At 38.9% G+C, this 21,764-nt stretch overlaps 4 protein-coding genes across 4 annotated transcripts; 2 read left to right on the top strand and 2 right to left on the bottom strand.

Moving 5' to 3' along the window:
• Positions 1-766: 766 nt before the first annotated feature.
• ACRALDRAFT_1050161 (uncharacterized protein) lies at positions 767-1,740 on the bottom strand. Its single transcript, XM_071015627.1, has 3 exons — positions 1,463-1,740; positions 1,278-1,402; positions 767-1,206 (listed from the first exon to the last, which is right to left on the bottom strand). The coding sequence occupies exons 1-3, from the start codon at positions 1,533-1,535 to the stop codon at positions 991-993; spliced, it is 414 nt and encodes a 137-aa protein (XP_070873762.1). The 5' UTR covers positions 1,536-1,740; the 3' UTR covers positions 767-990.
• Positions 1,741-9,949: 8,209 nt separating this feature from the next.
• On the top strand, positions 9,950-11,061 carry ACRALDRAFT_2109057 (uncharacterized protein; the record flags this gene model as incomplete). Its single annotated transcript, XM_071023397.1, has 2 exons — positions 9,950-10,012; positions 10,069-11,061. The coding sequence occupies 2 exons, from the start codon at positions 9,950-9,952 to the stop codon at positions 11,059-11,061; spliced, it is 1,056 nt and encodes a 351-aa protein (XP_070873761.1).
• An 87-nt stretch (positions 11,062-11,148) lies between these two features.
• On the bottom strand, positions 11,149-13,948 carry ACRALDRAFT_1070429 (uncharacterized protein; the record flags this gene model as incomplete). Its single annotated transcript, XM_071017766.1, has 2 exons — positions 11,149-13,699; positions 13,893-13,948. 2 exons carry the CDS (start codon positions 13,946-13,948, stop codon positions 11,149-11,151), a joined length of 2,607 nt encoding a protein of 868 aa, XP_070873760.1.
• A 3,612-nt stretch (positions 13,949-17,560) lies between these two features.
• On the top strand, positions 17,561-17,929 carry ACRALDRAFT_2021563 (uncharacterized protein; the record flags this gene model as incomplete). The annotated part of the gene is made up of 2 exons (XM_071020064.1): positions 17,561-17,566; positions 17,786-17,929. 2 exons carry the CDS (start codon positions 17,561-17,563, stop codon positions 17,927-17,929), a joined length of 150 nt encoding a protein of 49 aa, XP_070873759.1.
• Between the last annotated feature and the right edge of the window lie 3,835 nt (positions 17,930-21,764).

The following is a 21,764-nucleotide window of genomic DNA, read 5'->3' as shown; positions in this document are numbered from 1 at the left end:
GCCACGGACCTCTTTCGGCCCCCTATATAAGATACGGCCCCCCAGGCTAACCCGAAACCCCCTAGCCTGCTACCTTCCTATTAGCCACTAGACTAAAGGTATAATCCAGATATATATCGAGTCACCGCCAGAGCCACCGCGGCCCTAAAGCGGCACCAACCCTAATAAGGAGAGTATAGGGGTTTTTCTACCCGAAGGGGTTTCTCCCCCCTATAACCCGCTAAGAAGGACCGTATAGCCTAAACAGGGCTCCTAGAATAATAATAGGATAGCGGAGTAAAAGAATAATAACAATAATAATAATAATAATAATAGAAATACTTAAAGGACCTAGATAATAAATTTTATAATAAATTCAAATAAAATATAATAAATTTAATAAAACCTATATAACTATAGATATATAAGAAGATAACGATATAAGCGACGTTAATAAATAGCTTAAACTTAGCAACTAATAAATATTTAGTTCGGTTAGGTATATAGAATATAAGGTAGCCCGTAATAGAAATATAAGAGGTTATTACGGCCCGAAATTAGGTATAAAGTATTTATAGAATAAAGACTAAGATTTTAGTATATAGATTAGAGATTTCGATTAAGTTATTTAAATTAATAAAAAGACTACTAATTAGTATATTATATTAGTATAATACCTTAGGCAGTAGTACTTAAGATATATTAAGGCTATATAGTAAAATAGAATAAAGTAGCTTGTATTAATTTAGTTCCGAGCTAAGATAACTATAGAGAATGTTAATAAAATGGATTAAACTATAGATCTATTCAATATATATATATACGCTACCTTCTAGCAGATTAACAATATCTTTCCATTGTGATAATAGCTGTATTCGACACACAGTAGTTTAGGAAGCTCTAGATTTAGAGGCCATGCCAGGAGTATAGGCCTCGTGTGCGTCGACAGTGTTGACAATTTAAGGCTTAAATGTCTGCCCATTTGGTTTCGACTGCGACGTCAATATTACCCTAACCCAATCCTGCCCATGCGCCTCGTATTCGCCTCGCAAGCTGGATGTCCTTTTGCATGATGGTGACTCTTTTGGCATGTATAGCGCACAGGTTTGTATCCTCGAACAAATGCACCATGAACGCCTCGGTGGCCTCTTGCAATGCCATTATGGCTTGGGACTGCCAACGCAACTCTTCATCTCTGGGCCGAAAACAAAGTGCGATTTCCCTAACCTGCGGGGGTCGCATTAGAATACGCCTAGCTTCTGATCGCAACGGGGAGGGTGGAGGAGCCCGAAACTCACGAGCCGAGAAAATGGTAACTTCCTCAGTAAAAGATCAGTGCTATTTTGATATCTGCGTATCTCTCTGAGTGCGACTGTTCCAGGTCGGTACCTTCTCTGAGGTAGTTGCGGGACAGGGTCACCGGCTATGTGGTCTCGTCAATGCTGGGCTTGATATAGATAAACAATATTAGCGGTTAACCTACGCTGAATGTCGCTACGCCTCTGCCTTGACCTGCCGGAATGTGACCTTCTTCTGGCCGTTGCACGAGATGGCATGATCGTTGCTTGCCGAACCCGCGCCTCTGGAATCAAGCCGCATACGGAGATCACGTATTCAGAAGCTGCTGTGTATACTTTGACCTAACGAATAGTACGACAATGTGAGAGAAGTCACCCAGCGCTGTAGTTGACGCTGTGGGACGCAACTAGGAAAATGGACGGAAGATAGTGTCGCATCGGCGAGCCCGCAAAGGCACGCAACAAGTTCTTTAGGATGTGGGCCTGCCGCACGCATACGAAATAATTATACAGATTGTCCCACAGGCTGGCCGGTAACAGGAACGGAACGGGTTATTCCGGTCCGAAATTCGGTATGAGTTATCCATAAGATTAAGGGCAGGATTTTAGTACACGGATCAGAGATGTCTGTAGAGTGAAAAAAAAAAAGATCTATTATAAAGTATTAGATATGGTTTATATAACAATTGAAAGTCATATTCACTTAATAATTTTTTAACGCTGTATATACTAAGCTACTAATAGCTATAACACATTTATTAATACAAATACACTATAACTATTAGTAAAATAACTTAAATAGTGTATATTTAAATTATACACACTAGGCAGTCTAATACTGCGGATATATGTTAATAGAGTCAGGGACAAGAGTAGAACTAGTGTTATAAATAACATATAATAATTAGCTATTAATCTATTAATTTCATTTACTATATACTAATCTCTGATCTGTATACTAAAATCCTGCTTTTGATCTTACTAGTAACTTATACCTAATTTCGGACTATAGCAACTTGTTATTATATAAACAATATATAATAAAGAGGCAGGCAGTCTATTAATTTAATTTATATTAAAGTCAGGATAAAATTCATAAGCTTTACTGGAAGCCGTAGATTAAAAGAGGCAAGAGTAAAAGGGATTAAAGAAATTAAAGCTCGAGTGAATGGAATGGAGTAATATTCTATTATAATCGTTAATAGCTACAATATATCAACTAAGTAGAAAAGAAGAAAGAACAGAGAGATAGGGGGACGATATACATATATATATATATATATATATATACATATCAAAGAATAAATAGAGGACTATATCTAAAGGAGTGATACTAAGTCTCGTTAGAATATATAGTAGACTTAGTATAAGCCTCTGATATAATCTAATAGACTTAGTATACGTTTTCTGCTTAACGTAATAGACTTAATATAAGCTTTCTATATTATACATTAGACTTTATATAACGTAGTAGACTCGGTGTTATATAATAGACGTTCTTTTCTTCCTATATTTTATATTATTGTTATAAGGGTTGTGTGAGGAGTAAAGAGAGTCATTACGACTATAATAATAGATTACGAAGCTGACCGTAAGAGGGAGAATGATTATAATATTGTTTGCTAAGCCTTTCTAACTTGAGACTTAACGGAAACGCCCTACTTAAGGACAACTAAGTGTCCAGTTAGGGGCCTATTTATAGACTCCGTTTACGGACTGCCTAGCACCTTAAATATATCTTAGTATAGCTTTAAGTAAATAAATATAACTAGACTATTATATAATCCTATAGTCTACCTAGGGGCTAATGCCAGTCTATTTAAGATAATCTTATAATTCTTAACTTAGGGTCTCTAATATCCCTTAAGTGAATATATTCTAAATATCACTCCTCTCCTTCTAAGACGTCTATCCACGGGAGCCGGTGACTATACTTAATTACTAGACTGTATAAGCGGCTAGTTATAGGTTAATTATACTAAGTAAGGCTGAATAATTATATTAACTAAATAAAAGAAGACTGTCACGAAAGGAAAGTCCGTAGACTTTAGTTAGGGAAAAGATATCATAGAAAAGGGCTCGATAGTTTAGAATTGCAGAGTAGTCGCAGTATATTCGTTAACTAAGCGCTAGATCGAAACTAAGACTTTAACTTAAGGGATTAAACTATATCCCTTAATCAACACAAAGGTAGGTTCGGATCGGTAGTATATGCGAGACTATCGATCTGAGTATATAACGGAGGCTCTATAATTATCTCGTTACACTGGCCCCCTCTAGCGAGTATAGTCCCGCGGAGTCGTGTTATCGTGATGTCTTTAATTACGCGTTTATCGTAATTGATTTACCTCTATCTAGTTCTATACAAGCACTTAGTAAAAACCCGTAGAAAAGAATAGTGGCCGCTCCTTTATTTGCCTGCTTATTAGCGTTCCATCGCCGACTATATACCTTATAATCTGTCCGAATATTACTATCAAAAGTCCGCGATACTTCTTATTATTACCTAGAGTTATTTAACCTTACGCAGATATTATACCCAGCCTAAGATAACTATTTTGTACTAGGTATATAGTTCCTTCGCGTCGTTCTCCACGTAGTTCCCGATCTTCCTCCTATAACTATCTTTACGTATTATAATCGCTGATTATACGGCGATTATATAACTACTCTATTCCAATTAGTGTATTATTAATTCATCGCCTTATTATTATTATCACCGACTAATCGTTATTATATCGTTGGTTAATTTATAGGTTGCTATTACTCTTTGTAAGCTAAAGTATAATATCGACTTAGGTTACGAGTCGATTATTCCGACTTAGGCTACCTACCTCTTTTATATATCTCGTCTTAATTCGTATACTGGTATTAAGTCTTTTAATAAGACTAATAATGCCTCCGGTGCTAGTCGATATATCGCTTATACCCGCGGCTATTTGTGATATATTGCTATAAGTTCGCCGACTGTTCGGCAGTTTTCTATACTAATTAGTTTATTAGATCCCCGACTATATACTAGGTATTACTTAGCTACTCCAGAATAGCAGTAAGAAGATCTATATATTAGACGATAATCTAACGCTAATAGCTCGGCGTTATACTTAGAAAAGTCATTCTAAGCTTTATAAGTGGTTTCGTATAGCTATAGACCGTGGCGAGAATAAGCTCGCCGTTAAGAATATAAGTCTCTTGTATCGCCGACCCTTCGGCTATATACTAACAGTTTATAGTCTTAAATATTAATTTTAGACGAAATTTCGTCCCTATAGTCTATAATAACAGTGGACTTTATACACCGTCTTAGTCGTATTAACGATACCGAGGCTTTAGGGTTATTAGACTTAATCTACCCGCCTTATAAGGATAACCTCCGCGATATTAAGTCGCTTATTACTTTTATTAAGGATCTAGCGGTACACAGCTACTATCCTTTTAACCGCGAAGGTCGCCTAGAGAGTGTGGATACCTTCCCCGTCCTCGATAGTCTCGCTAACCTTTTAGCGGCTATTAATAAACCTCAGCGTACCGTTTTAGTATATCGTTCTACTAATCGCTTTACGGCTACTCGCCATAGTTATACCTCCGCCGCCGATAGCGATAATAATCCCTTTACTAATAGTTCGGCTAATAAGGCTACTACGCCTACGCCCCGTCTTATAGCGCGTTCTATACCTTACGGCCTAGCTTATCGCTAAGCCTCCGTCGTATCGTTAGCCACTAATAATCAGGCTAATGCCCCTAGTAACGCCGACTATACGCCGCCCGGTTAAGCCGGTACCCCCTCCTCCGATAAGAAAGATATCCCTCGTCGTCGTATCTACGCTATATATCGACGCCCCTCTATTACTATATCAGCGCCTATTAATAATATTAATACTATTACCGATATTAACAACCTGCCTAGTCTATTCCAGCCTAATACCTGCTATATATCCGGCGCCTTATCTAGCAATAAGACCGACTTCTATGATTTTAGTAATTAAGATTTTTCTTTTTATTCGCCGAGTATCCGCTAATAATAATCGCCTATAATAGCATTAAACTTTATCTTAATAGTTCTTAAGCCCCTATAGCGCACTGGTATTGCCCTGGTATATAACTATAAGGCGGTTAGGTTGGTTCGAATCTGGCTAGGGGCAAGCGCAAAACGTTTTTGCTTTTTAGGTTACCCGGCCCTGTTCGCGGGTGGCCCTTATCTGCCTTAGCACGCACGATAAGGGTTAAATAGGGGGGGCCCGATAGCCCTACTCCGCCCGGCTCGTAGCTAGTTAATAATAGGCGCCGGCAGCTCTGCCGCTAAGGCCGACACGCCCTATATCGCTAAACTAGGGCAGCTAAGTCCTACCGTTAATAGGGCTGTAACGCATTAGTTACCTGTTACGTATATAGGGACGGTACCGTGCTCCGGAGCGTGTAAAATATCCCGGCGGGACCTATACGAAACGTAGCAGCTACGAACCGTACGTTATACTATATATAAGGCCGTCTATAGATAATATAGATATTATACTTATAACAAGTAATAATTATAATAATAATAAGTATAATATCTAACTTAAAATGAATAGTATATAGTTATAGCTATATAACTAAGCGTTTACTTTATAACCAGCTTAACTTATATAATAGTACTATACGTATTATACGTGTATATATACTTAGCTTGTAATATATATTATATAAATATACTAGGTATCGTAAATACGATATCGTAGTTATTACTTAAGCTAATAACGTGGCGTGATAACCGTCGCGTAGGCTGTTAATATAATAGTCGCCACCCAATCTTCCAGGGTCTTTTGCCAGCCCCGGATCCAGAAAGAAATCCCAGAAGTTAGCTCTTTACACGTTCGCGAAATAAGCAGTAATCCTATAGATCTACGAATTCAATAGCTATTTACTTGATTTTCCTCTCTTCCGCACATATAGCCTACTACTCGTAGCCTAATTTATTAAAAAGTTATAAGCCCGGCTTAGTAAAGAAGGAAATCTACTCTTTTCTACCCTTTTATTCTACTCGAAATACTAAAAAGACTCCTGCCTTTTCAGGCCATTTTTGCCTATTCAGGCCGTCCCTTTATCCTCCCCCGGTCGCAGATTCTTATCTCCGACTGTATAAAATCCCTTTATCTCCCGAAGACAGCTAATCGATTCGAACTGTTCGTACCAATACCACGGTTTAAAGCTCTTTATTCTTCCTAATACGGTCGCTAAGAGCTATACCAAGCTCTTTATTCCTGATCGAGAAGAACCATATGATCGGAATAAGACTCTTTATCACGATCGGATATACTATTCCTTTGTTTTACAAAGGACTTTTTGAAAAAGAAGGAAAATAATGAATACGTAGATTAAACGCAGCTACTTTTATGGTTATTATAACTCTATAAATAATAGCTACATTAATTAAGCCACTTAACCTACCGGGTTGCCTGTACTAACCGGAGATCGTAATATGGTATATAAGCTTTTAGTAAAACGTCCGCCTATAAAAATACTATTATTCGCTTAGTACGAGCATCGCTTTTCTACCGCGAGATCTCTAAATAGCTTTACCGTTTAGACCCACTTTTCGAAGCTAAGCTAATTAGAATCAGACCTTTAGCTTAGTATTCTTTATTTCTGTCCTTTATCGATAACGTAACAAAGAAAAAGCAATAAAGAAAATAATAAAAATAAATCGTTAAATAACTTAGTTAATTCTGACTTAAATAAATAACTACAAATATCGTTCTGCTACTTAAATATAGCTCTATAAGAGATAAAATTGTTTCCCTAAGAAGTCTCTCTCCGGAAGCGACAACGGAGTTCTGCAACTAATAATAATAAAAACAATAATAATAATACTAACCTTAATATTAACTGGTTAGTGGAAAAGATTTATAAAATATAAGCGGAAAATAGTATTAAATTAGATCTGAATTTCTATGTAGATAGCGGGGCTACGGCGCATATTATTATAAATAAAAGACTCTTTTCTACTTATAATACTAAAGAGAGAACTATTCGTTAGGGTCAGGTAAAGGAAATAAAGATATAAGGTAAAGGAGACTACGTTATAAAATTCAGGGATACTAGAAAGCTTCTGGTTTTAAAAGAGTGCCTTTATATACCGGAAATAGGCACGAATATCATCAGTCTCTCTTATCTTATTAGTGAAGCTCGCGGTCTTACTAGAAATAAAAAGCTCTTATGATTTAATAATAAAGAGCCCCTCTTTCTTTATACAACGGCCCTGCTATATAACGGCCTATACTAGGCTATAGCACGGGCACTATCATACAGGGGGTTTAAGTCTTAGGAAATAAATATAATAAATACTAGAAAAAACATAAAGAAACTGTTTTAAAGAGGTATTTTACCTAAAGAATAGTCTTAAGACTTAACTAGAATAAAGAGGTTTTAAAGGTTTAAAGAGTAGGTTTTAAAGAAGCTAAATAAACAAAGAAAGGGATTAGTTGAACCTTAACAAAGAAATAATATAATAAAGAAACCTTAACCTCTTTAACCTTAAGAAGAGCTTTATAAATAAAGAGACCGTAATAACCGTCGAAGGACTACCTCTATAACTAAAAACACAACGCTATGGCATAACAGGATAGGGTATATTAACCGTGTTGCCTTAAAAGGTCTCTATACTAATACTCTTTAAAAAGACTATAATATAACCAACGAAGAGTTAACTAAAATACAGAGCTACGATGGCTACAAGAGAATTAAGTCTATTACACTTACGAATAAGGATTCAGTTAATAAATACAAAGACTTTTCCTATTTAGAAAAGGTTTATATAGATCTTTACGGACCGATCGAACCTCTTTCTTATAATAAAAAGCATTGGACTTTATTTATACTAGACCGTTCCACCCGGTTTCTATAGTCATAACTGCTCTTAGATAAGTCTAAAACGACGGTAGTAATAGCTATAAAAGAGTGGAAAGCTTAGGTGGAAAATAACAGTAATAATAACAATAATAATAATAAATATCACTTCTTTATTAAAGAAGTAGATACAGATAGTGGAAAAGAATTTAATAACGCCTCTTTCTAACGCCTCTTTGCAGGTATAAAGCATAACATAAAGCCACCGTACACTTATCAAGCTTAAGGCTCCGTTAAAAGAGTTATAAGGACTATAATAGAAAAGGTTCGAGGTCTTCTTTTCCACTCAAGGCTGTCTCGATACCTTTAGGGTAAAGCTATTCTCTTAGCTATTTATATATATAACAGATTACCTAATTCAGCTCTTAAATATAAGAGTCCCTATAAGCTTTTATAAGGTCAGAAACCTAATATTAATAATATACGGGTTTAGGGTTCTATTATTTATTATAAAAACAACGACCCGAATATAAAGAAACTAGATACAAAAGCACTTCGAGGTGCTTTCATAGGTTTTAACGACTATAACTATAAGGTTTATAACCCAGTAACTAGAAAGGCTGGTTAGTTTCGAGACGTTTATGTCTTAGAAAATCAGTTTCTTCACTCTTCTTTAGATAACTATAATAATAACTATACCCCTAAAAATAATAATAACCTCCCTTCTTATATTAATACTCAGGCATATAATCAGGTTTCTAACCGCGGGCCTTATTAACCCGTTAAGTATAATAAAGGGATTACTTTTAGTGAAAATACCGGTCAATTTTTATAAAATATTCCTTCGCGCGTTTCGAAACGTTCTGTTAAGTCCATTCAACCTAAAGAAGAGAATAATAACAGACAAAAGAGTCTACGGGCAGCGGGCTATAAAGTTCCAGCTATTAATAATAATAATAATAATAATAATAATAATAATAATAATAATAATAATAATAATAATAATAATAATAATAATAATAATAATAATAATAATAATAATAATAATAATAATAATAATAATAATAATAATAATAATAATAATAATAATAACCGTTATAGGCGCCGGGAGCAGGGAATTAGTGGCCGCGATATAATAGTTTTTTTACTATAAATAGTGGCGTGAATAGTAACGATCCTATTTAAAGTAGATATTTCAGAAATACCTTACTTTACTAGCTAATTCCACTCTTTTTTTTTAAATTCTATATCTTACTTAAAAAATTATATTATCTTTCATCTGTCTTAAAGTACTAGTACGTAATATTTAGAGCTAAGATTTCGGTTATACACGCGGTCGCTTCACCTTCTTAATTAGGGTTAAGTGGATAACAAATAGTAAACCGGGGGCATGTAACTACCGGTACTTATATTTTCTAGTAACAGTTATAGGGTAGTTATAGCCATAAATAGATTACTATTATAAGCAGCTTAGTGGATATATCTTTAAAAGGTTATTAATATTAAATAAATAAGACTCTTAATTATTTTATAAACAGTATATTATCTATATATAATAATAGGCGTTTCGTCTATTAATTTAGTTAACTCTGTAGGACTCTCTAATCTATATGCCTATATCATGCCTTTAATCCTGCGGCAGATCCACCTCTACTGTCAGGGCCGGAACAATATATTCCGTACCCGGTACGGGTACGGGCCAGCCTGTGCAACACTCTACCTACACCTATGTCCCGTGTATTATTCACTTTGCTAGCATTGTGTTGAGTTGACCAGCGACGTGCACGCGAATTTTCGATTCTCGGCACCGTATTCACGTCCGGACAGGACTTAGCAAGAATAAGGATATGGCTAAAACTCAGCTGCCTGACACTGAGCTTCTTACGGAACATCTTGGATACGCACCCGTTGTGAGTATTATAATCAGTCGGTTGTCCCTTAGGTGCCGAAGGTTGACAATCATTAGTCTCTCCTGGACAGCATAATCAATGCCGTTAACAGCTTAGCCGATCGAACCCTTGATCGCGTCGAACAGGGCCTCTCTGGCGCGACGCCTAAAACGCTTGGATTTGAAAGGGCGTTGAAACAAAGACAGCAGACATGGCCGCGTTCTACACGTCCGTTTCCACCGAGTGCGGAGGAGACCGCCAATTTTGAAGTTGCCGACGGTGTGCACAAGCTAGAAACCCTTCTCTGCAATGCCATCGACAAGAATTTTGACATCTTCGAACTCTACGTTATGAAGTATCTTATCTGCGTCAACGCCTCTACCCGTTCGTGGATTCGCCTCACCCACTACAATGACCTAGTCTTCGATACTCTCGGTGGCGACGAGCCACCCTCCTCGGAGAGTGTGAACGCAGCGCGCCGCAATTTGCAAGAGAGCCAACGGCTGAATACTGTACTACACACCGAGAAGTCGAGAAATGCGGAACTGCTCGCCATGCTCCGTGTTTCTGTTGGCGACCAGTTCTCCACCTCCATATGGTCGTCCGTAAACAAGAGTGATACCAAAAACGAGCTTGTCCAGAGTAAGGCACTGTTTAACTTTTTGCATGCCAATGGTGACTTGACAGACGCCGATGCCCAAACGCCAATCACCACCACTGCTGCATTTATGCTCTCGCAGATGCAGCCATTGCGGACCTTGTCCACCTCATTGAAGAATTATATACCTGGCCTGCAGGGCGAAATTCACTTACCGGAAGCAGGCGACCAGCCTAGTCGAGGATGGAGGCGTGAACGGCTGGATTATGTCCAGGGAGCCACGCGAAAGCACTTCGAGAGCGTCCGGGGCTTGGAGTTGGCGGGAAACGGCCTGGTCAGAGACGGTGAATGGCAAGGCCAAGGGCGTAATTTCACCAAACCCGAGGTCGAAGGCCTCGAAAAGTCCATGGTCATTATCGGCGACAGTCCTAAAGCTTCATCAACACAGTTGGGCGACCCAAGAGGAGCCTAGGCTGGTTAAAAGTGATAGATTTCTTCCGTAGGCTTCCTATATGCATGTATCTATCGTGGCCAAAATACATCTCCCCACCACTAAGGCTCAGGCTGAGCAACCTTCCAAAAGCTCATAGTCCCTGGCAATAGCCCAAAAGGCATGTTTCCAATATCGACCTCCACGATCAGCCGCCGGGATTCTCTCTTGTCGCAGAACGGCTTGCACAAACTTTCTCGCCGCCTCCCAGTCTCCACGGTTAGTTAAGGCACGGAGAATCGGTTCCAGGACTGGCAACGCGGGCCAGATGCCCCAGTCATCCATATCATAGAAGATTTCCAAGGCTCCCATGGTGTCACCAGCCGAGTTGAGGTGCCGCATGACGGTTTCCCAAAAGACTCGGTCAGTAAGAACCCGAGTGCGAGAGCGGCGATCGGCTATGAGCGCACGGATAGCATCCCAGTCACGGGGACGACGGGAAAAGTAGTATTCGAACAGGATGGTACAGATCTCAGGCGATGGTTGTAGTCCTGAACCCCGGAGGTGCGCCAGTACGGCTTCAATTGGAACGCGCGCCACATTACCTGCGCGCACGAGGACGTGAAGCATTTTGGCATATGTCTCCTGGTTAGGCTCAATGCCGCAAGCAGACATTTCGGCGAAGACCTTAGCAACAGTTTTACGCTGCGAGTCAGGTGTCTGTGAACCCATCTCCGCAAGGGCCGTCTCAAGGATAATGGTAAAAGTGGCGCCATCTGGGGCGAGGCCTGCTGCCTTCATGCTTGTCAGGATTCTGTCAGCGTCCTCCATGTGACCTTTCCTGAGCATGTGGCTCAGTAGCCTGTTGTACGTCCAAATATCGGGCTCAATCTGCTTTTCGCTGGCCCAGGCCAGTACACGATGGACGGCATTCAGCCTGTCGACTCGCAAGAGCCCGGAGATAGCCGCATTAACGCTAGCTATGCCCGGTCGCACTGCCTGGCATGGACTGTCATTTTTACATGCCCGTTCCCAAGCTTGGTTCATCTCATCGAGCGATCTCAGTCCGTCGTCTGGCCGTCCAAGGCTCCCGTAGGCAGATATTCGGCTGGACCAAATATGTTCGTCTAGCTGCATGCCCGATTTGACAACCTGTACCCAGAGGTTTTCGATGGGATGGAGTTTTTTTGCAGTCTTCCAACCTTCCATCATCGAGGTATATGTTCTGATCGTGGGCCGCAGCATAATATCATCCATATAATTTAAGACACGACCCGCTAATTGTTGCATCGCGTTTCCATCCGGGCCCTGTTTGCTGCAACACTGGTGTAGGATGAAGTCAAACAGTTCAGGGCAGTTTCGAAGCTTCTCTTGTCGTTGTGGGTCATTTGATGAGTTTGTCAGCTCTTCCCAGGCATGATTTAGGCCAGTAGCATCGTTAGACTTGAATAACGATCCAAGCCTTTTGTGCCACGCAGAGTATGCTATCCGACGGTGCGGCCCGGTGGTGTGCGGCGCGTTGTGTTGGGGGGACGGACTGGGCCGAGTTGCCATTGACTTTGACCGCTTCGTAGAGGACGGAATTTGCTTCGGTGACCAGGTTACTCGAACAGAGACGTACTGCCAAAGGTCGTGATATTCAGTAAAGAATGGCTGCAGCGTGCCACAGTCGAATGGTTTCACAAGAAATTCCAGGTCGGCCATCAAAGTCTGAACATGCTCATTTTTGGCGGTCGGCAGCGCACGCGGGTCAGAGAGGACGACGTAAGTGGTCGCAAGCACAACTACTAACTTGCTCATGTCGATAGAGGTGAGCAAGGGGAATTCTGCTCGGCAGTTGGTAACTGCGTCCTCCGCCTGTCCAGGATTTCGCAAACCCCAGCGTCGGACACCCAGGCCACGAGCCCTATAGATATGTCTCGAGGAGGAGAGATCTTGCCAACAACTGACGAGGTCCTCCAAGAGCCTGGGAGCGAAACCATCAGACGAAATGGATCGGTTGGCATCATGGTCAGAAGTCGGGAACAGGATGCACCGCAGGAGGGAAATGTATGGATCCAGGCGACCAGGAGATTTCATGCCAAGCTCTCCTATCACGCTGCAAATATCTGCAGTTTTAGGCAGGTCTGCGGAGTCCCAGGCACTCTTCTTGACATCTAGCAGCCTTCGCATAGCCTGCGTGGCTTTGGTGTATGTGACCTTAGGTAGACGTTCGCCGCCTGGCTGATGCAGGACAGGCAGGATGTCATCATGTACAATTGCGAAGCATTTTGCAACAACCTGAGAGGGTAAGAGGCCGTCATGGTTCTCTAATACCGCATTTATTTCGTTTCCCAATCGATATAATTGTCCGGCGTCGATGTTCGTCCCGGATTCGAATTGTTGTGCAGCATTGACGGTACTTTCAAACAAATGCAAAGCCCTGTTCTTCGTATTCTGACGCTGTGTACCACGTTGCCGTTTCGTCGGAAGCGTGGATTCCGCTCTGTCCACTGCCTCGCCCGCAGCCTGGCCGGGCGCCTCTCTGAACTTCAGGACAGGGTCAGGTGAACCGACACCAGACATCGAAGGGGTCGTGAGCAAACTATGACCGATGGCTGTACTCGTCATCAGGGTGTTGGCCAGGACTTTGGATCGGCATCTCGAGCAGATACTTCTTGTGGCGAACATTTCATATCCCCTTTTCAATATAGAGTGTTATGGGTGCAATCAGGTGTTCGTGGATATTTCCAGCTGCTCCGTTTTCGGGTGTATTCAGGTGAGTAGAAAGGAGCTGTTAAATCGCAGGATTAATATTGGGAAACACTGCGGCGCCCGTATATTTTGATATCGAGCCCGTAAAAGTGGAGTCATAACCCGATAACTTCTCTTACCTGCAAGGGGTCCATTCTTCTACGGTAAAGCGAGGTCTCAGCGGGCCTAGGTACATATAGTTACATTATATTAGTGGTACTCGAAGCGCGCCTCCTTAAGTACTATCTAATTTAAGTTTCTATTAATTTATAATTAAGCAGCTCGAGAAAGAGGCGTTAAAGGCTTCTTCTACTAAACCAGCATTATAGAAGGATATAATAGAACTAATAAAATGGAATAGGTGTAATATAACTAAATATACCTTGGCCCCTCGACGCCTTGTTATACCGTAGAAAAATAGGCCATTTATACCCTCTAACCCCTGTTTAATTATGTGTGGTGTACTTGCGGATCCAAATACACTAATAGTATCGCGATAATAAGCGGGTAGAGTATAAGTAGGTACGTTAAAAGAAGGCATTTTCTATATAAAATGCAGGGTTTTAGATGTACCGAATAAGGGGGACTAAGTATCCTATTAGTCTAACTTATAGCTCCTTAACGCGGTATTAACGTAACTAATATCGTCCTTACCCTTATCCTTCTTCTCTTTTTAGGACTGCTCGAGGACCGGACAGTTATTTTAGCTGGCATTTCGCTATTTAAACCTGATATTAACTAGGGATTAGAATCGGATCCAGGATAATACATAACGTACGAATACATTATGCATTGTATTATATGTATTCAGGTGCTGTTAGTAAAGGTACGTTTCTTAAACCTTTTTGAATTTCCTAAAAGAGTAAACCGCGAAAGTACCTTTAACACAATAAAACAGGGGTTATAGAGTAAGTAAGAGAACATACTCCACCTTTACAGGCTTGATATTAAAGTGTACGGGCGCGGTAATCTTTCCCTTAATATTTCCGTAAACACCACCACTCTCTGTCGCACAGGCTGGCCTGTAAAAGGCCCGGAACTAGTTATTCCGGCCCTAAACTTGGATATGTACCTGCCGTAGGATTAAGCTCGCCTTTAATAATCCTGTTATTAAGATTTTAATAAGAGTTTTAGAAAAGTATTAATATAGCCCAGGGGCTACTTTAATGCCTGTCTTTTATTGTTTTATACTATATTTAATTATATTCTAATAATATTATATTATTATTATATTTATTCTTTTACTCTATAATTTATATCTAAGGAGTCTTAGCTACATTATATAGTCATCCTCTAAGTACTGCTATTTATAACCGCCCTGTCTAGTACTTATAACTCCCTTTAATCCTATTTAGAAAGGTTACTCGACCTTACGCAGAAGTCTATATATATTACTATCCTGGCTATAAGTATCTTATACTAGTATATATTTATATTATAATAGAGTTTTAATAGCACTAAGTTTTAATTAACTCGAAGTAAGACTTAAAAGTCTTAAAATGAGTTAAATTTACTAGTAAAGTCATATATTTCTGAATTGTCTATCCTAGTTAAAACTATAATAATCTTAATTAATATATACCATAAAATAACTCCTAGATTCAGGCTATTAGTCACCCTACGCCGCCTATAGTTACATAACCTAAAACTGACTTCTAGCCGCCTATTATTTTATAAGCGGTATATTAATATAGACTTGAAATACCTGCTGCTAGGTAGGCTAATATACCTATTATAACTCTAGCTATTATATTTAGCTAGGAGTCTACTCTTAAGATATATAGCGATACTCACTAATAAAATCTAAAACCAGCCTAGTACTAAGTTTAATTAATAATAAGTGGGTAGTCTCTATAGCAGCTATTGTAGCAGCCTATAATGGGTCAATCCTTCGACGCTACGGCTTTAAGTTAATCTCTCTTATACTATAATAATAAGCGATCACTTTAAATCCTAGGGTTATAAGCTCTATCTGCCTAAGTCCTAGGTACTTAAGTGCCGAGAGCGCGCGGCTATTATAACCTACTATAAGTAGCAGGCAGCTTCGTTTATTAATTCCGAGTCTATTAAATAGGAGGAGGGTAAACGATTCGGACTCCCTTATATACTTAGTAAATTTCAGACTAAAATGATTTATTATTTTCTTACTCCGCTATTCTTATCTAAGGAGCGTATTCTAGACTAGACGGTCCTTTTATGGATAGTTATAGGGGGGAAAAGCCTGAAAGGGAAAAACTCCTATACCCGTGCTTAGTAGGAGTATTCCTATATCGGGGCTGTTTAGGCCCTGATATTATCTCGCGTCTATATCTATATTATACCTCCAGTCTAGTAGCTAACGGGAAGGTAGTAGGCTATTAATTCTATTATTACCCTAGGATAGCAGGCCCGGACGCAGGGAGAGAGGCTGAAATATTCCCGTAGCGGTATTATAGACATATGCCCTCCCTGCGTTAAGGGCGTCGGTCCTTTATTATTCCTCTCTTTAAGTATACCCCGGCAGAGGCGCCTTCTATATCGGTTATATCTGCTATATTGAGCGGGTTCTTTTATAGCCATAGATAGACATATCTAAAATATCAAGGGTAAGAATATTCCGACTGGGGTAAAATAATATTCCAACTAGAGTCTATATATTCGCAGCTGCTATAACTGCCCACGACTATTAATTATATTTTCAATTAAGCAGTCTCTTATAATAGCTCTATTATTAATTAATTTATAATCTTATAATTTCCATTAATGTATTAATCTATTAATCTATTAATCTATTAATCTATTAATCTATTAATCTATTAATCTATTAATCTATTAATCTATTAATCTATTAATCTATTAATCTATTAATCTATTAATCTATTAATCTATTAATCTATTAATCTATTAATCTATTAATCTATTAATCTATTAATCTATTAATCTATTAATCTATTAATCTATTAAGCTATTAATCTATTAATCTATTAATCTATTAATCTATTAAGCTATTAATCTATTAATCTATTAATCTATTAATCTATTAATCTATTAATCTATTAGTCTATTGATCTATTAATCTTTTCATATATGGTTCTGTTAATCCGCGAATCTGTTAAGCCGATAACCCTCCTTCCGCCCCATTAGCAATATCTCTATTATTTTAATTTTGCATAGCAGTAATCTAGGCAGCGGTAACGCAGCCTTGACGGCTCACGATCTATCTAAGTAGGAATAAGAAGAAGAAGAGGCTTGGCAGCATTAAAAAGAGGTTACACGTCGATTCGAAGCATAGTAGTCGGCATTAAAATAATAATAATAATAACCATCCGCATACTGTGGAAGAGGAGGAAGTTAAGAGCGCCCACTAAGAGCACGTGGTATAAGGGTATGATGACGCAGAAGAGGTCGCGGTAGAGGTTTGTTAGTTGTGAATTGTATATAAACGGATTCTGGTACTATAAGTGGATAGTCTAATACGGATAGTGGGATTCAGCAGCCATAACGCGAGCTATAGCAGTAATAGATAAATGCACTTAGTAGTTAATTAAGTAATACGGAAACGAGCCTTTTATAGTTATTGCCTATATAAATAAAAGCCAACCGATTAATAATAGAGTAATTATAACTAATTGCTTAATTAAAAGTTTAATTAATAGTGGTGGCTAGTTATAGCAGCTGCTAATATATAGACCCTGGTCGGAATATTCGTTACTCTAGTCAGAATATCCTAACCTAAGATTAAAGAATTCTATTATTTCTTCGTCATTTCCCTCTTATAGCCTCTTCCCGAGCTTTTATATATCTCTCCTCCTTTACCCAATAGAGGTCTATGTTAGTGTCATAGTCTCTAACCTTTGTTCTCCTAAATTGTTTTTAATTATAGAATGATTTTAGTCAAATAAGAGGACGTTTATACTACCTAGGGCATTGACTTATTCCGACTAGGGTATTATCTTCATAGCTGGCGCTAGACGCCCACGATCTTTTCTTTTCTTATTTTACATCTAACTATGATATTATTCTATATAATTATCTATTGATAACATCGATATAGCGAGTCCCCAGTGCTCCGTATAATAATAATAATAATAATAATAATAATAATAATAATAATAATAATAATAATAATAATAATAATAATAATAATAATAATAATAATAATAATAATAATAATAATAAGGATAAGGATAATATCTAAGTTAAAATAAACAGTATATAATTATAGCTTTATACCTAGACGTCTACTTTATAACTAACCTTACCTATACTATAACAGTATATATAATATATATATATATATATATATATACACTTGGCTTATAATATATGTATTATAATTATACTAGGTATCGAAAATACGATATCTTGGTTATTACCTACGCTAATAACGTGGCGTTATATTTGCCGCGTAAGCTGTTAATATAATAGTCGCCACCTAATCTTTTAGGGTCTTTTTCCTAGCCCTAGATATAAAAGAAATCTTCGAAATTAGATCTTAATATATATATATATATATATATATATATAAGCGGCTGGTCACGAGTTATTCATAGAGTAAGGCCGAATAATTGAATTATCTAAAGCTAAGGAGAAAAGAAGGAAAGGGGAAAACTCTATAGGTGCCTACGACCTAAATATAATATCGCGGCGACCCACTAGGAACACGCTATAATTAGTCGGAAGATCCGGTGCTCTACCGGATTATCTCCACGGGGTTAGCCCGTAATATTACCCCCCTCCCCCCTCAGTAAGTCGTTAACCTTCGGTATAGGTTTATAAAGCGTTATTATTTAATCGAATAACGCCTCTTTATTAATTAAATAACGACCCCTAGTGGCTTTTTAATCCTAAATAACCTCTTTATTTATTAAAGAGCGCTTAAGGTAGGCCTTTATAGTTATACGATTAATTAACGTATTATATACGGCTATTATTATTATTTATAGACGGGTTATAAAATCGTTCCTTCTATATAAGGAACCGATATACGTACCTTCCCTAACCGTGTAACTCGTTTATTAATAATACTAACTTCACCGTTACCTCCGTTATCCCGTTTTTTCTTCTCTTCTTTAATAATATCCTTTACTATTAGTAGTACGTTTTTTATCGCCTACCACCCTTTTATACGCCGTTTTATTATTCTAACCTCTTATCTCTCTCTCTAGAAGATATTTAAGTTTTTAGGATTATCTCCGGCCCCTAAGGTACGTTTCCCGTTCTTCCTATAAGCCTCGCGCGACGTTTACTAACTTATATATATAATATAGGGGGCTAATAATAATAATAATAATAATACCGGTAAGGAGGCACCTGCTCCCGCCCCGGCTAGTAAGGAGATCACTACTCTTACCTCGGCTATAGACCGCCGCGCCTAGCCAGCCCGAGCCGCTAAGGCTAAGGGTAAGCGTTCTACGGGCAAAGCTTCTATAATAGTTAAAAGCCCCGCGAAGCGCGCTTATAGAATAAAATATCCTCCTAGAGGGACCCGTTTAGTCTTCTACTACTCTTACGTAAAGGCTATTATAAACGGCCAGGATAAGCGGCGTTACCGTGACTAGTCGGGACCCGGAGTAAGGATACCCGATCCTAAGTGCTATAATTACTTAAAGGGCGGTTATAAGTGCGTTCCTCCTCCGCCTAGGATAACTAGTTTATTAATAGCACTCCTAGAGGCGGCGAAGGTAGTTAATAATAACCCCTTTTATAGCCCTAAGGCGACGGAGGCGCTTATAGCGGCTTATTCGGCCTTCTAAAAGGCGTCCGGGGTTTCGAAAAAGACCTTTAGTACTTTATAGGAGGATAAGCCTATCTTAACGCCTATTAACTCGGGTACTAATAAGCCTCGCTTATCGGTATAAGCCACCGCCTCCCCCCCCGCGGGGACTCCTATATTATAATAGGTAGACCTATACTTATCGCGGCGCCTTTTACCGTTATTACGCCTATTCCTAGTATAATAATTACCTTTACGGGGGTAAAGGGCGTATACCGGCTTAACCGGTTCTTATAGGTAATTAAGAATATTATAGGGGTTATTCGTGTTAAGGTAAAGGACGTTAAGTCCTTTAAGGGAAAGAAGAAGGATAGGCAGGCCGAGGTCGCGGCGTTTATATTATCTCCTATTATTGCTAAAAGCGTTAACGGTTATAAGGACGCTTATAATAACGTTAATCTCGATACCTAAACCCGGTAGCTAGGGGCGGGGCTTATCCGCCCCGACTTAATTAATATAGATAGCTTTACTATTATCCCGACCTTTACTTAATCCTTACTACCCTTCCTATAACTCTTCCTTTTCTTATACCGTTCGCGTAGTCCGTTATTAACTTTAATCGGGCTATACTTCTCTTTATAGCGGTCTAGGGCGGTTAATTCTTATAGGGACTCCGTTAGTTCCTAAGATATCTAGGCGTATCCTTCCTACTTTACTAACGCCTCTCTCCTTACGCCTTTACCTACCTTCCTATCCCTAGCGTATAAGATTTCCTTTACCGTCTATTCGTCTTCTTTAAGGCCGTTACGAATAGGTCCGGGTTAGGGGTTATATAGAATTTAACTAGGAAACGGGTCTTCGCTCGTATATTATAGGAAGTCTATATAAAACCTCGGGTATACGTTTAAAGGCACGTCTAGTTCTATAATATACGGGTTAATAACCTTAGTAACCCTATACTTTTAGTATAGCTAACTTAACTTACGTAACGGTCTTAGGGTAAAGTAGTTTATAAGTAAGAGCTATATAAGGTCGCCTTTATAAAGGCGTTTAGTAGGGATACGACGCTTATTCGCTAACTCTTCCTATTATAGCTACGTGGCCGCTATTAAGGCTTAGGCGAACTTTATAGCTTCTTAAAAACAGCGAAGCAGGTTATAGGCTACGAATTCCCGAGTATCGCTACTTAGTTCCTTATATATCTGGATCGGGTTAATATAGTATCCGTGTTTAAGGAAGAACGGGCTTATCTTAGTAGTAAAGCTCTCTCGGTTATTTAACGCTAATTAGGCGGCGGGCAGTAACCTATCCTAATCGTCTTAGGCATAGCAGATAAAGGCTTAGAGGTACGCCTATACTTCTTAGTTCGCTTACTCGGTGGCTTTATCGGTCTAGGGGTAATACGCTATACTTAATCGTTATTCGATTTTAGCTAATTTATAAAAGTATCGCTAAAAGCGACTTATCTAGTTAGAACCTCTATCACTTATAATTAAGCGAGGTATACCGTGGAACCGAAAATAATAGTATAGGAACCGTTTAGTATAAGCTTCCGCCTTTATAGAGTCTATCGCTTTAAGGGTAATAGCCTTTATAAATCGATCGGTTATAACCTATAAGTATCTATACTTCTTCTCCCTAGTAGGAGGCAGATCCGTTATAAAGTCTATTAATAGGTCGCTCCTTATTTATTTAGGAATCAGGAGTGGTTTTAAGAGTCCTTATTAAGCGTTCCGCTATATATAGCTTTAGTTATAAACGTTATAGTTATATATAAACCTGCGTATATCTTAGTTTATTCCTGGCTAGAAGAAGCGTCTCGCTATAAGGGTAATTATATTATCTTACCCCGGGTAACCTCTAATCGTAGAGTTATATATAGATTAGATTACTCGTATTCGTAATATACTCCCTTCTTAGGCTCCTAGTACCTATAGGCGATCTCGGAATATTAGTAGTCCTTATACGGTAATCCCGTATTTAGTAATCTAGGCTCGGAGACCTAATAAAGGGGAAAACTATTAATCGCCTTTAGATACGGCTTATATAGCTTAGCGATACGGGTCGTCTTCTTCTGCCGTGGCGTCCTATAGCCGTTATAATTCGTTATTAGCTTCGAATACTCGTGGGTATTCGTAAAGGAGGCGGATCTTTAGGGGGATTAAGGTCTTAGGGATTAACTATATATATCGCGCCTATTCCTGTTTATCGGAGAAGTCCTTTAGTTTGTTTTATTCTTTTCGCGAGAGAGTATCGGCGGTATAGTTATTGGCACCCTTACGGTATTCTAGCACGAAGTCGAACTAGGCGAGCTCGC

This window comes from Sodiomyces alcalophilus (genome assembly GCF_042370955.1).
Source record: "Sodiomyces alcalophilus JCM 7366 unplaced genomic scaffold ACRALscaffold_6, whole genome shotgun sequence".
Taxonomy (NCBI): domain Eukaryota; kingdom Fungi; phylum Ascomycota; class Sordariomycetes; order Glomerellales; family Plectosphaerellaceae; genus Sodiomyces; species Sodiomyces alcalophilus.
This window is presented reverse-complemented; position numbering and strand designations above follow the sequence as displayed.